Here is a 13,973-nt window from a genome sequence, read left to right as displayed (position 1 = left end):
AATTATTTAATATATAACTTAAAAATTATTCTAAATATTAAATTATAAATATTTATTTTTAAATGTTTAAAAAACTTCATATTGTAAATAAAAAATTTTCAAATTATTTGAATTTTCATCAACTTTGAAAATTGAATTAAGCATTTGGGTTCCTTTATATTAAATTTCCTATATATCACATAAAAGAAAAATTGATCCTTAATAAGTGACAATTAATTTAAATTATATTAATTTATGAGATAATAACTTTACAATAATTATAATTGATATATTTAATTCAAATATTGGAACTGTTATTTTTAACTACACAAAGGTTAGACAAACTTCATAGGAAAAGCAGAAATAATGTGGAATTTGGTAATATCAAAGGTAAAGAAATGTACAAAAACTATTTTAGGTATCACAAAAATAAGATGAAACAGATAAGGATGTGATGGAGCAAAAAAATTCAGAAGGCAATTAGAAAGAATAGTAGTAAATTAGAATACAAAGTAGCAAAAAAGAAGACAAGAAAGGAAACAGTTACTGAATACATATAAAATTAGATAAAATATATAAAAGGTTAGATAGTAATGTGAGAGCAAAGAATATATATACAATAGCAAGGCTTAGAAAAAGGAAAAATAGGAATATAAAAAAAAAATAAATTTATTGAAAGATGGAGATACAATGATGATGATTTCAGTATGTTTTAAAAATATCTTTCTTCAAATTAATCTAGTGTTTACAAATCCTGCTGCTTTAACAAGTATCCTCTAATGTATTTGATTTTATAACAATTAATAAATGAAGTATAGAAATTTTTTCTAAAATGCCAATAGCATTTTCTTCATTTTATCTGGTTTGCTCAAACTAAAAAGTTTCAACTTGTATTGAAATTTCTATTATGCAATTCTTAACTTTCAGTTAAAGAATTTTGTCCTATGTTCCCTCTTTTTTTAATCATTAAAAATACTACCATAACTTCTCTTTAATAATATCCGAAAAAGAAAAATTTTCAATTGGAATACAAAATAATTATTACAATATCATTAATGTAAATAGCTATGGATTTCAAGAATCCTTGTAATTGAATAATTTTGACCAGTGATGAGCTAAGAAAACTCTCAAAAACATAATTGGAGAATAAGAGTCATCCAATCTTTTTCAAGAAACTAAAAAAACTTAATATAATAACAATTACAATAATTAACAGTGAGCTTAGTTGAAATAACTATTTTTTAATAATTTTATAATGAAAGATAAATTCACAAAGTTCCAAGCTAAAATTCATTCTTTTATTAAAAGTAGCTTAAGAAATAAGCAGGGAAATACTGACTACAAATATATTTATTATTTCTATATAATTATCATAACTTAAAAAAATTAAAAACTAATGACTATGTTCCAAGAAAATAAATTTTACAGGAAAAAAATGTTAGGAAATATACAATAATTGAGTTTTACAGATATAAATAATAAAAATTAAAGAAAAAATTATAAAACAAAGAAATAATCACCAACAACCTTGAATAATCATTCATAAAATATTGAATATGAAAAAAATGAATTTTTTGAAATTTAGTGACATTGTAAGAATCAAAATGTTTTATTAACTTATTTTACTAAATAATTTAATCATTAAAATACAATTTTTTGTAAACTTTGTAACATTAAAATTTTACACAATTCTGCAAATTCATAAAAATTTCTGACAATTCAAACTGAATCAGCTCAATCCTATCATTGATGTGGACTTCTTAAAACAATTTGTTGAAAAGATTTTTTTAATTTATTCACATTTAAAATCAAATTTCTAAATCAGAAATTAATTGAAAAAATAATGCAAACAATAGTATCAAAATATAAATATTAAGGTTAATTTTAGGTAACTAATTTTTTCAATATCTGAGTATTAATGATCAACTTAATCAAATTTATATCCATCTAATTAGAATTTATTTTCTACTTTAGATTATTTCAAAAGAAATAAAAATTCCAAAACAAAAACTAATATTTAACAGAAAACTATATTTTTCTTTATAATGATATATAAAATTTAAATCTATCTATTACATATGTACCATATATGCATGTTACATATGAACCTTCATAAAATTAAAAATTATATACTAAATATTATCTTGAACTTAAATATATATTATAATTATTTTAAATTAATATTGAATATTGCTATATTATAATTCTTCTTTCACCATATATATTACTTTGATTTGTTATATAATATCTAATAATTTATAATTTAGTTGTTATTTCACTGAAATAAAATTAGAAACTGCATAATATTCAGAAAATCTTTTGTAAGGAAAATTTTTGAAGACATCATACTGCTTTCAAAAATTTATTTCATATTAAAATTCATTTGTAATAAAAAGTTTACAAAAATGTTTTTGATTTTTTTTTTAAAACTTTAATTATTTAAATCAGCATCTATTAACATATTTATGTAGTAAAAACTATAGTAATATCTTCAAGATTTTTCTGAAACAGTTTCTAGTTTTGCTGAATTATTTATAAATATGATTTAAATAATTCTGTTTTCAATAGCATTTCAAATTTAGAATTATAAAAATTTAAATCTTTAAAAAAAATTCAATTGCATTTTGAAAATATTTAAAATATTAAATATATTCAAAATGTTAACAATATAAAATAAGAAAAAATTAAAATACTAATTTTAAGATTTTATAGAAATCAATAAAATATTAAAACTGAATGACAAATGTAACAGCAAAAAGAAGAACTATATTTTACTTTAATTTTCAGTGATTAAAAAGGAAAACATTCTTACCAATGCTAATCTCCTTTTATGATCGACAGCATCCAAAGTTGGAAAACTATTACGTAACTGATCTACTGTGGTAACTCTAGTAAATCCTAATCTGAAATGAATTTGATTAACTTTGTTTAATATGTATTTGTAATATCATTATTTTAAAATATGTTTTGGAAGCTTTATACATTTTAGCTAATTTAATTCAGTAACATTTGAGTAAAAAGAAACACAGACTGTTGGCTTTTTTTTGGCAGATTTGTCTAGAGCAAGTGATTCTGTTTTAATTAATATTTTATTTGAGAAGTTACAAAATTTAAATTTATGTAATAAGTAAAAAAAAAAAAAAATGAAACTTTAGTTCTATTTCCTGATGATGGTGAGGATGATGATTTGTATCATTGAAAATGTTATTAAAGAAGTATTAACAAAATCTGGTATATTTTATATTAACATCAAAAGACTGATTATTTTGTGATATGTCAGGATGGATGTTATTTTCAAGAAATCAAAATAAATATGGTTTACCACAAGGTGATTCTCTTAGTCTGTACCTTTTTTGTATATATTCATGATATTTGATATTATTTTGCTGATTTATATGATCATATTCAACTTGGCTTGTTAACATTTAATACATTGATGATGTGGTTTTGTTTTCTTCTTCTCAGTTATATTTGCAACAACAAATTGATACGTTTTCTAAATTTTGTAACAAAATGAAATTAAGATTGATATTTGAAAGTGAAAAAATGTTATATTTAAGAATGGCAAAAAAATTAGGTAGTATAAATGGATTCATAAACAGGAATAAAATTAATGTTGCTAATGAAATTAAGTATCTAGGCATTTATTTGTTCTATAATGGTCTACTTAACAGGCATTTTAATATTTGTCAATTATGTTACAACTAATACTATGTAAAACCAAGTTAAGATATAAAATCAAAAATTGCTTTTTGTTAATCAATGTTGTCTTGTGGTAGTAGAGAGAATTGCACTTCCAATTTTTGAATGTGAATAAGTTGAAAAAGAAAAGAATAACTGGTTGTATGTATATCATGAAAAGCACCATAATTTTTTAACTATGTTACCATAATATATACTAAGATGATCTTTGATGCCAATTAAGAAATATGTCATGAAGTAATTTTTTATTTAGTAAACCAATCTCTACTTCTGGTAATGAATGCTTCTAATAATTTGATATTCTTGTTTTCATTTTGTATTTATTAAAAGTTTTGTGCTTTTTCCTAAATATTCCCCATGATAGTAATTTCCCTAAATGACAATAAGAATTTGATTTGATTTAACATCATCAATCTTTGAATAATTAAAATCTACTAAATAAAATTTGGTCCCTTCAATATATATTTAATTTTCTATTTAAAAACTCAATAGTTTACTTGCATATTCATTGAACTTCTGACTATATTTATATTGATATCATAAAATCCTCTCAGAATACACTCGTATTCTAATCATATGCTATACTAATCAGTTAAATAACATAAGAGCATGAATGTGATAGTAATTTGATGTTTGATTTTTGCACTTAATTAAAGTAATAGAAAAAGAAGGGAAACTATTTTAAAATCAATAGTATACCAAATTATTTTTAAAAGTAAATTTTGAAATTATTTTATGTTGGCTATTACATCTTTTTACTTCTTTGAATTATATTGTTAACTTACTTAATTTTCTGAAATATTGGTTATGTTTCAGCAGAAGAACAATAACCCACAAACCATTTAAGAGCCTGCTATTGTGCAGGCTCTTAAATGAAGAAATAATAAGTACATAGCTTCACAGTCTACAAAGATAAGCTAACACAAGATTACTGATACATGCAAGAGAAGTTCAAAGAAAAAGAGAGTAATGAAATTTTGACTTGATTATACAGTTATATCAAAAGGACTGATAACTACAAATGTAACTAAACATCTTGTTCTCTATTGTGACAACTTCTTTTGGCAAAATTTAAATAGAATCACTGTAACAACGATTATTCTCCAGTCTTGTAAAAACAGAAAAAACATTGAAGTTGGATAGGTTTCCTATATGACAGCTGATGGAATGAACAATATGACTGAAAGTTTTATAAGGCAAATGAAAATATAAGCATTTTCTGAAATCTTTTTCACTCTTTTTGTTAAATTATGCTTTGTTACAAATTAAAGTTACTTTATTGCAAAATCTGATTTTTCAGATGGTTTTTGGCTTTTTTGGAAAGTTTAGCAAATACATGTTACACTTTTGTGCCAAAACATTGTTAATGTGTTAAAACACTTTATGAAATATAAAACTTTAAAAAAACAATGAAATATATTTGTTAACTAAATTAATTTTCTAAAAAAAACTACTTTCAGAAAATTAATAAAAACACAGCTATTAACAAGTTATGTACATGAGATGCAATAGCTTGTACTGTTTGTTGAACTTGCATCAAATATCAAGTTATTCAGAATTAAAGATCTTTTCCATTATTACAGTGGCGTAGCAAACATAACTGGCGCCCGGGGGCCGACACTTTATTGACATCCCCTCCATTCTCCAGAAACACATATAGTTTGTCTTGAAGACCATTTGGGCACCCCTCTGCAAGTGGCACCCAGTGCATAATACATCCCCTTGCAACCCCCTCGCTATGCCACTGCATTATTACTATTATTATTAGCAAGCACTTTTATTAAATATAAAATTAAAAATTCTTATTTACAGAAAATAAATCATACCCATGAGCAATATCAATAATTGGTCCTTGTCCAGATATAAGGCAATGTTTATCATGGAATTGCTTAAACATTCGAAGAGGACTATGTGACATTACCACTTGGTCTTCTGTAATCTAAAGATTAAATTAATTTAAATGTATGCTATACATTAAAAATATAAATACTATTTTGTAAAAAATATTAAGTTTTTATTCCAAAAATTATATAGTACTGTAATAGAATATTTTTCTATCATAAATATATTGATAGATATTTATTGATTGATCTTTTCTAAAATCAATATTAATTTTAGAAAAGTATTTAAAGTAAAAAAAATTGATTCTCAAATAAATTTAACTTTATTTTTATTTAATAAAAGTTTTATATATTAGTAAATATAATTATTTAAAAAGTACTAAAAGTATAGAAGTTTATAGTACTGGGTCTACACTGACAAAATTATATGTTATGATAGATATGAAAAAAGTACATAACATTTAGATTGCAATTTGCTACATTTAGCAAAGCAACTCTTGTTTAATGGGTTGCCTACAATATCTCACTCTTGCAAACTCTTACCATTCTAAAATGATAGAAAATGTATCTAATGCAATTTGCCAGACATTTGAAATGGAATTGATTCACAATAATTTTCAGATGTGATGTTTTATAAATTCAAAATTGGGTTTAAATGAAGCTTAATCATTATAAGACACTTTCTCAGATTGCTCTATCCTATAAACAGATGTTTTGGTAATTTGGTGAGTTTGATACAGAAGGATAACTTTAAAAGATGAGGTCAGAAGCAGTCATCCTGCAATGTTAATCACAGAACCTGTAAATTGTGTCAAGATTATGGTAAGAGAAGATCCACAATTAACATACAAGGAGAAAGTTCGGTCTAGACATTAGATCAGCAGCAATACACAAGATCTTACACAAAGAGCTATTTGTCAGGAATGTGATGGGTTCCACATTCCGTATCAGACCAGCAGGAGGAAGCTTGTGTGGACTAGTGCTACTACATTATTTGAAAATGGGCAAGCAAAGTGTGTTTCAGAGATCATAACTGGTGATGAAACATGGATCTCAAAGGTGTCATAACTCTCAAAGCACATTTGCAGCATTGGCATTGTTTTCATAAAACAGCTTCACAAGAAAGACACATTCAGTCAGTGATGACCATTATTGCTGATCTGCAGTAATACAAATGGTATTTCCTATGCTGTAGGCAGTTTATTACTCATAGCATGTGTTCATTATGCATCAACTATGCACTTCTTTGCCTCCACAAGTCCCATAGTGATGAGTTTTGAACTAAATCTCTTCCATGTGTCCAGAAACAGCATACAAAATTTATTTGCATTTGGACTGCTATAGTATCACTCCAGATAGTGTTGAATAGGAGTACTTTATGATCATCCTGTATATATACCATTAAAGTGTCAACTGAATATATAGAAAATTAATGGGAGAAAATTTAAAACAAGATGTCTTCAATTTTCTTCCATTCACTTTCTATATATTCAGTTGATACTTTAATTGATATTACTATACACATTATTTTAACACTTTAGGTAATACTGTGGCATCCTTATAGTTTATACATTTGACCAAAAGGTTACTTGAATAACTTTCAACTTTTTCCAAATTCATCACTAACGTTGGTAAGTGTACCGGTTTTATAACACTAGCTTCCTGAGAATAATTTGTGTTTTATCTATTTTTCCCTTTCTTTTCTCTCTTTACAAACTAAAATGAGATTATTCGGCTGATTAGCTTAACTTTGAGAAAGTATTGGTCCAAATCCCAAATATGTTTGTTTAGTATTCAGCTGAATACCAAATACTGACTTTATGGCTGAGTAACCTGAATACCAAATAATGCTAAATATCTGGTTTAACATTAAAAAAATTTATATTCTCTAAAACATCCTAAAGAAACTTGAGTGTAACATGTGAAAGTACTTATTAAATGTTTTATTTTGAATTTGTGTATCATTGATTACATGAAACTAATGTATGAAAATTATAATAAATGATCACATCAAAATACAAAAACTGTAAAATCCTAACATTATAAACTGATCTAATTTAATATAACACACAGAACAACATTATGAGCTTTTTGCCATTAAAAATGCTTTTGTCTATTTATTTAAGGCTTCATCAGTTATAAGATTCAAACACAATAAGTAAAATAATAAAAATATATTAGATCATATCAATAAATTTCCATTATAAATCAAACCTTCTAAATTACTACATTATTATTTTTAATTGAAAAATAAACAAAAGTAAATATTAAAACAACATTTATGTAAAATGTTTAATAAAATAATATTAAAATATATTAGCAATATTTTAAAAAATTTAATTTACCTCTACTCCCAACCAATTTGTTAATTGTTGAGCTTTTTGATGTCGCATGGAATTTCCAGCATTTGTTACAAAAATAGTTGGTACTCTAAACTGTCCTTCTTCATCAACTAATTTTTGAAAAGCTTTTACTGCATAGGGTAATACTTTTCTACCCCTTACAATGACACCATCAATATCAAAAAGAAGTCCAAAGTTAGGGACTCGACATGGAGAAACTTTACACGTAATATCATCTGGATTTCGCTGACACGAGGGATCATTAGTTTTCTAAAAGTAAAATCAATAGTTTAAATGATAATATGATTAAAAGAAACTGTCTAAATAGAAATATATTTAACAGAGCAGAAATAATAATAAATCTATTTATTACTAAAATCATAATGTAAATAATAGTGATATAACAAATACTCGGTTACTATTCGGTATTCGGGCCTATTCTTCTCTATTCGGCCAAATACTGAATATTTAATCACTATTCAGCCGAATACCGAATACCTAGAAACAGGAGTAAGAAATAACAAAAACACAGTAAATTAATCATTTTGGTATTTAGATTTAATGTTATCGGGTTAGTGTTGTTTGTTTATGTTTATTTATAACTTGTAACATGTACAAAATAAAAAAAAAAATAATATTAGTCACAAGTATTCACAATTTATAATTACAAAGATCAGCACACGTACACACCTATTCGTTCAAGAATCGTTGCACATATCTGAGGGTCTGACCCTGCCTATCCTTCTTCTTAAGCACTCGTCTTTGCTCTTCCCTTTCTCTTTCCTCTATCGCTCTAATCCACGCATGCCTATGCATACATCATAATACGCGCTCACGGTACTTTCGATTCGTCACTCTTCCATCATAGTTTTTCCATTTTATAATTACATGACTCATAGCCTGGCGATAACGGAGAAAAGAGACAGATAGGACATTGGTATGTCACAGTTATGATTTCACAGATTTGAGACAGCTTGGTAGCCCGAACGGTCCCAGGCTTTCACCCGTGCAAGCTAAGTGACTTTCATTACAAGCATTTAGCTTTCCAAAGTCTATGACAACAATTGTTTGGCATTGACGGCCGCAAATTTCGTGCCAATAAGCTGCTTCAACTTGTTCGATTATGTTATCTACTCAATTTCATATTTATTTTCACATTTTTCTTTGCGGTCCTTCTCTGTTCTTCTTCCGTTATTTACACGTGTAGGTCATTTCATTGTTATCCACATTTGATATCATCGTTTATCACATACTGCCATGACACTCTTGTCTGTCCGCTACAACTGTCAAGAATTAACGCGATTGGCGAAGCGTAGTGACAGCAGGCCAATAGAGAGCAGGGTCTTTGCCATAATGCAGTTTGTGCGCCAATTTTCGTACGTGTGTTAATCGAGCCGAATAGTTTGGCCGAATATTCGGCTATTCAGCCACACTCCTGGCTGAATATACTATTCGTTGCAACACTAGTAAATAATAATATATGCTATTCCAAAAATCAAATAACTAAGAGTAGAATCTAAATATTTTTTAACAGAATCTTTGCAGTAATTCTGAAAATAATTTGATAATAAGCTGTTAAAAACAAAAAAAGACAAACTTCATATTTTTCTTTTACACTATTTATATACAAAGTGTAATATTTTTAGTAAGTGTTATCAAATGAGCACAAACATAAGATTATAACAATGATATTTCTGGTTAGATATCTCAACTGTAATGATGAACAGTTAAATTAAAGGGCATGACTCTAAATATAGATATATTTTATACATACTACTTATAAATATTTTTCACACTTATTCTATTATTCATAATTAAATTTAAATGTTATAGATTTTATGACTCAGGATAAACTTTGTAATTTTTTTAAAGTATGATAATATAAATATACTTTACTATTGTTTCCAAATTTAAACGAATTAATTCTTTAAATAAAAATTATTAATTTTTTATTTAAAATGTTTTTCATTAAAATATAAATAAAATCATTTAGTCCTTGATCAATATCCTGAAGACATTTTAAATTATTATTATTATTATGTAAATAATACTGATAAAAACGCAAAAACTATTAATCAATATATATATGAAAATTTATTCGAATACTTCGTTATTATAAAAAGCATTTTAATTTCCAAAATTATAAGTTTGTCTTAGTATTTCATTTCTTCGATTTTTCAAATAATGTTACGATCTATTAAGAATTTAATATACTGATATTAAACAGTACGGAGAAAGATTTCCAAGAAAAACTGTCTCGAATTAAATAACCTGAATAAATAACAGTTTCAAGGTTATTGTTTACGAACGACGTTTTTTTAACTTCTCTCCGTAGCAGTACTTTATTTGGCTTACAAGTCAGTTTAATATATCAATTTACATAAAAGTAAAATCTTTCAAATAAAACGAAAATAATTACTAGTAAAAAAATCATTAGGTAAAACTGATTGTCTAAATTCGGTTCCTTTTTTAAGGCGGGGAAAACAGTTATCTTAATATATAATTTTTATAGTTAATTAATTAATTATTATTACAAAATATATTTATCTTTATGAATTTTGTAACTGGGATTACTTTGTACGTTGTGAGATTAAATTCTTATAGTCTTATTAGAAAAAAAAACTTCAAAAAACCGATTTTCGAAATAAAAACACATTCAAAAGTGTATCATTAAAATAAAAACATTTTTTTTCTTTTCTAATTCACTTTTATTAAATATAGGCTATATTTAGAAACAAATTTACGAATTTACAAGTTTGTAGTTTTAGCAGACAATTCAAACAAGAGTACGTAAGCCACAGGAAATTGACTTTAAGTATTGTTACATAAGGGAATTATCTAATATGTATTATGCAATTCCCCTTAGCAACTATATTCATGCTAGTTTTAAATTTCATATTATGAACAATATATTCAATATATTTGCTTCAATTACACGACAATCTTTGTACGTCGTAATATATAATTAAATATCAATAAATAATGTATTAAAATAGCAGTTTAACGTATTATGTATTTTGCTGATTCAAATATATTCGAAATATTTGAAATAAAAATGGTCGATTATTTAATTTAGTAATAAATGAGATTTTTACTTCTTCCGCCGTGGGCAGTATCAAACCTAACACGAGTTCAGCCAGACCCACAATGAGGGCGGCCGGATGAAGAGGGGCGGGATCCGACATATCCGGAACAGAGTTAAATTTTATAGCTTATTAATTAATTTAATAAGCTACAAAATTTTAAACTGTATTATAAAAACAACTGAAAGTAAAATACTCTCTCTTCTCTGTAAACTTCCAGATGAGTTTGGGAATTTCGAAACAGCACTTCTAACATCCAAAGGTTTCACTTGATGATGACTTTATTTACATGTTTAAAAAATTTCTCAACGTATAATTGCTGTTAGAGACATTTCAGAGTATTTCAACACAATCTTCAAAATGTTTCAAAAGATAGAAGCAAAAATACCCGAAACATTTAATAAAAAGAAAAAAAAACAGCACAAAATGAACTCGATGCCTTTTTCTTAAGTTTAATATTATGTGATATTATATCATATAACATTTTACATCTTTCAAATAGCACTTACTTTTGATGGTACTTAGAGTGTAACTAGAAATTTATATATTCTTTATGATTTATAAATAATAATTCATTTCAAATATGATGTTATTAATAATACAATTAATAGCGCAAATATAACGGATGTTTTTTTTAGTTTGCGTTGTATTAACGATGATCTCTTAATCAATCAATGATCCTAATTTTTATCAATCTATTTAATCTGAAAAAGTTTCTTTAAGGAAAACAGTTAAAATCAAATTTTTATAGCATTTTACAATTACATAAATTAAAGTACCTAATTATTAGAATTATACAATATAAAGTTATCTAAAAAACTTTGTTTTCTTCAAGAATTGTGTACGATTGAAGATGGTATTTTTTATTTCGATAACAGCAAAAGAAAAATATGGACTAGATGTAAATAGAAATAATCTTTTGAGAAGTACATGCAAACAAATTTTTTATGGAAGTTTTGAGATATATATATATATAGACTAAGCGAAAACAATTTGTCCAGAAATATGGAATAAACCGTAATATGCTTTACATCAAGTAAGTATAAATTCTGTGTTTATTAGCATAGAATAGTTTTAATGACATCAAATGTAAAAATTAAACAATGATTTGGCTGTATTGGCAAGGTTCAAAGTTTCAATTGGTTGTATTTTTGATATTGAATCATCCTCGTTTCAACAAATATCCATTTTAAACCATTTTGCATCTTATTGATTTTCTTAAAAAAACCTAACGTGCTTATATTAAATGAGGAAAAAAATAAAATTTCCCAGACATCAAAATTTGTGGGATCGCAAAATTTTGCAGAAAATACAAGACTTTATAACAAGACTCGACCAAAAATAATATAAAACTACTATAATAGATAATTAAATCATTCAATATTTAAAAGTATAAATGTATAAAGATAATTTGATGTAAACCTAAAAGTGATTTCCATTTAGTAAAAATTTTTCTTCATTTTTTTTTATTTTTTGTGAATTAAAATTTTATTACATTGGCCAATAATTAATCAACATTAAACGAGTTTACTTTGAAGAAGATATTTGAATTTGGCATTCTATATATATATATATATATAGAATATACAATATTTAGTCTTTTAAAAGTGATTTATCTGTTACTACAATATCATAAGTTACTATATTTATATTAAAATTTAGAAAACTACAGCAGCTTAAAAATAATTTGCTGATTATATATTGAAATGCAACTGTTGCACTCTGTATAAATATATTTAACTTTCGAAATTTCTTTTATAAAAAAGAAATTACATAAGCTTAATAACGAAGTCATATTAATTACTCAATTATTTTAAAAAAATTTAAGTTTATTAACTGCGATATTATTAACGTTTATGATCACTTTTAAAAATGTTCAGAAATTTCTCTTTCTCTAAAGAAAATATTAAAATATGTTCAATTAACCTGAAGTAAAATATTCACTGAATCTGTAATTTTAAATACAGTATAAAATCATTTTCTTACTGGAGTATTAGTATGTTATCAAACAACAACTTTCTCCAAACAAATAATATAAAATTCGTGTAAGTTATTAAGTATATAAAATTCGTGAGACTTATTGAATTGATAGAATAGAAAGAGAAAAACGAGATTAATGACTATTGTCTTTTTGTTACTATTGTAAGACTTTTACGATTTTAATAAATGTTATTGACAACAATACTTCAGAAAGCTTTAACATTTAACACAAAAACAACAATCCTGGCATTCGTCCATAATAAATACAATAGAAACATTTAAATGTACGACTAAAACAAATGAAAGATTTAGAAAGATTATCTAAGCTATACCCTCAAAATTTACAGTATATATATATATTTTTTAAATATGTCTGTCTATTTAAAGAAAGCAATCTTAAAATTCATAATCGCAGATTTATTTGTAAGATATAAAAATAAACGTAATAAACGATGATTAATTATAGGTTTAAACAATTTATCGTATTAAAAAAAATAGTGTAAATAAATTCCGATGAATCGTTTAAACAAAACGCAAATTTCGAAATTATATCCAACAAAATGGCAGCCTACAACATAAAAAATGTTTTTAAGCACGTTTTAACTGCTTTTCAAATTGAAATAATTAATAGTTTTATCATCTTCAAAGGATGTCTAGCACACTATCTTCAGCATTCATTAAAAAAAAAGGTTTGTATATTATTAAGATATTTCGAATAATTATCAAATCATGTGGTGCATTCGCACTAAATATTGTATTTATGAATTAACAAACAAATTTAATGGGGTTATTTTCAATCAAAACAGATTGTTTAAATATTTATTTTGCAATATTTTTCACATTTTAATTATTATTAATTAAAGCTTAACTGAGTGTAAAATTACACTCGTAGTATTAAGTGCAAGTCAGTGTGTGTTAATTCTACTTAGATAGAAATCAAATGAAAAAACATTTTTCCACACTGAAAATAAAATACATAAAATATCTTATTTGTTTTTTTATCGGTTATTATGTACTTTTCTAGATATGATTTAAAAATATATTTT

At 25.1% G+C, this 13,973-nt stretch overlaps 1 protein-coding gene across 1 annotated transcript in view; it reads right to left on the bottom strand.

The window, feature by feature from the left end:
* Positions 1-13,973, bottom strand: part of LOC111620611 (haloacid dehalogenase-like hydrolase domain-containing 5) — a 58,134-nt gene that overhangs the window by 40,678 nt on the left and 3,483 nt on the right. The window contains exons 2-4 of the mRNA XM_023362578.1: positions 7,868-8,134; positions 5,508-5,620; positions 2,792-2,882 (exon numbers count right to left, since the gene is read on the bottom strand). Coding sequence (XP_023218346.1) covers positions 2,792-2,882; positions 5,508-5,620; positions 7,868-8,134 — 471 coding nt within the window. The remainder of the gene's footprint in view (positions 1-2,791; positions 2,883-5,507; positions 5,621-7,867; positions 8,135-13,973) is intronic.

This window comes from Centruroides sculpturatus, unplaced genomic scaffold (genome assembly GCF_000671375.1).
Source record: "Centruroides sculpturatus isolate CEXI.00-Female unplaced genomic scaffold, Cexi_2.0 scaffold137, whole genome shotgun sequence".
Taxonomy (NCBI): domain Eukaryota; kingdom Metazoa; phylum Arthropoda; class Arachnida; order Scorpiones; family Buthidae; genus Centruroides; species Centruroides sculpturatus.
Note: the sequence above shows the minus strand (reverse complement) of the source record. Positions and strands in the feature narration are given on the sequence as shown.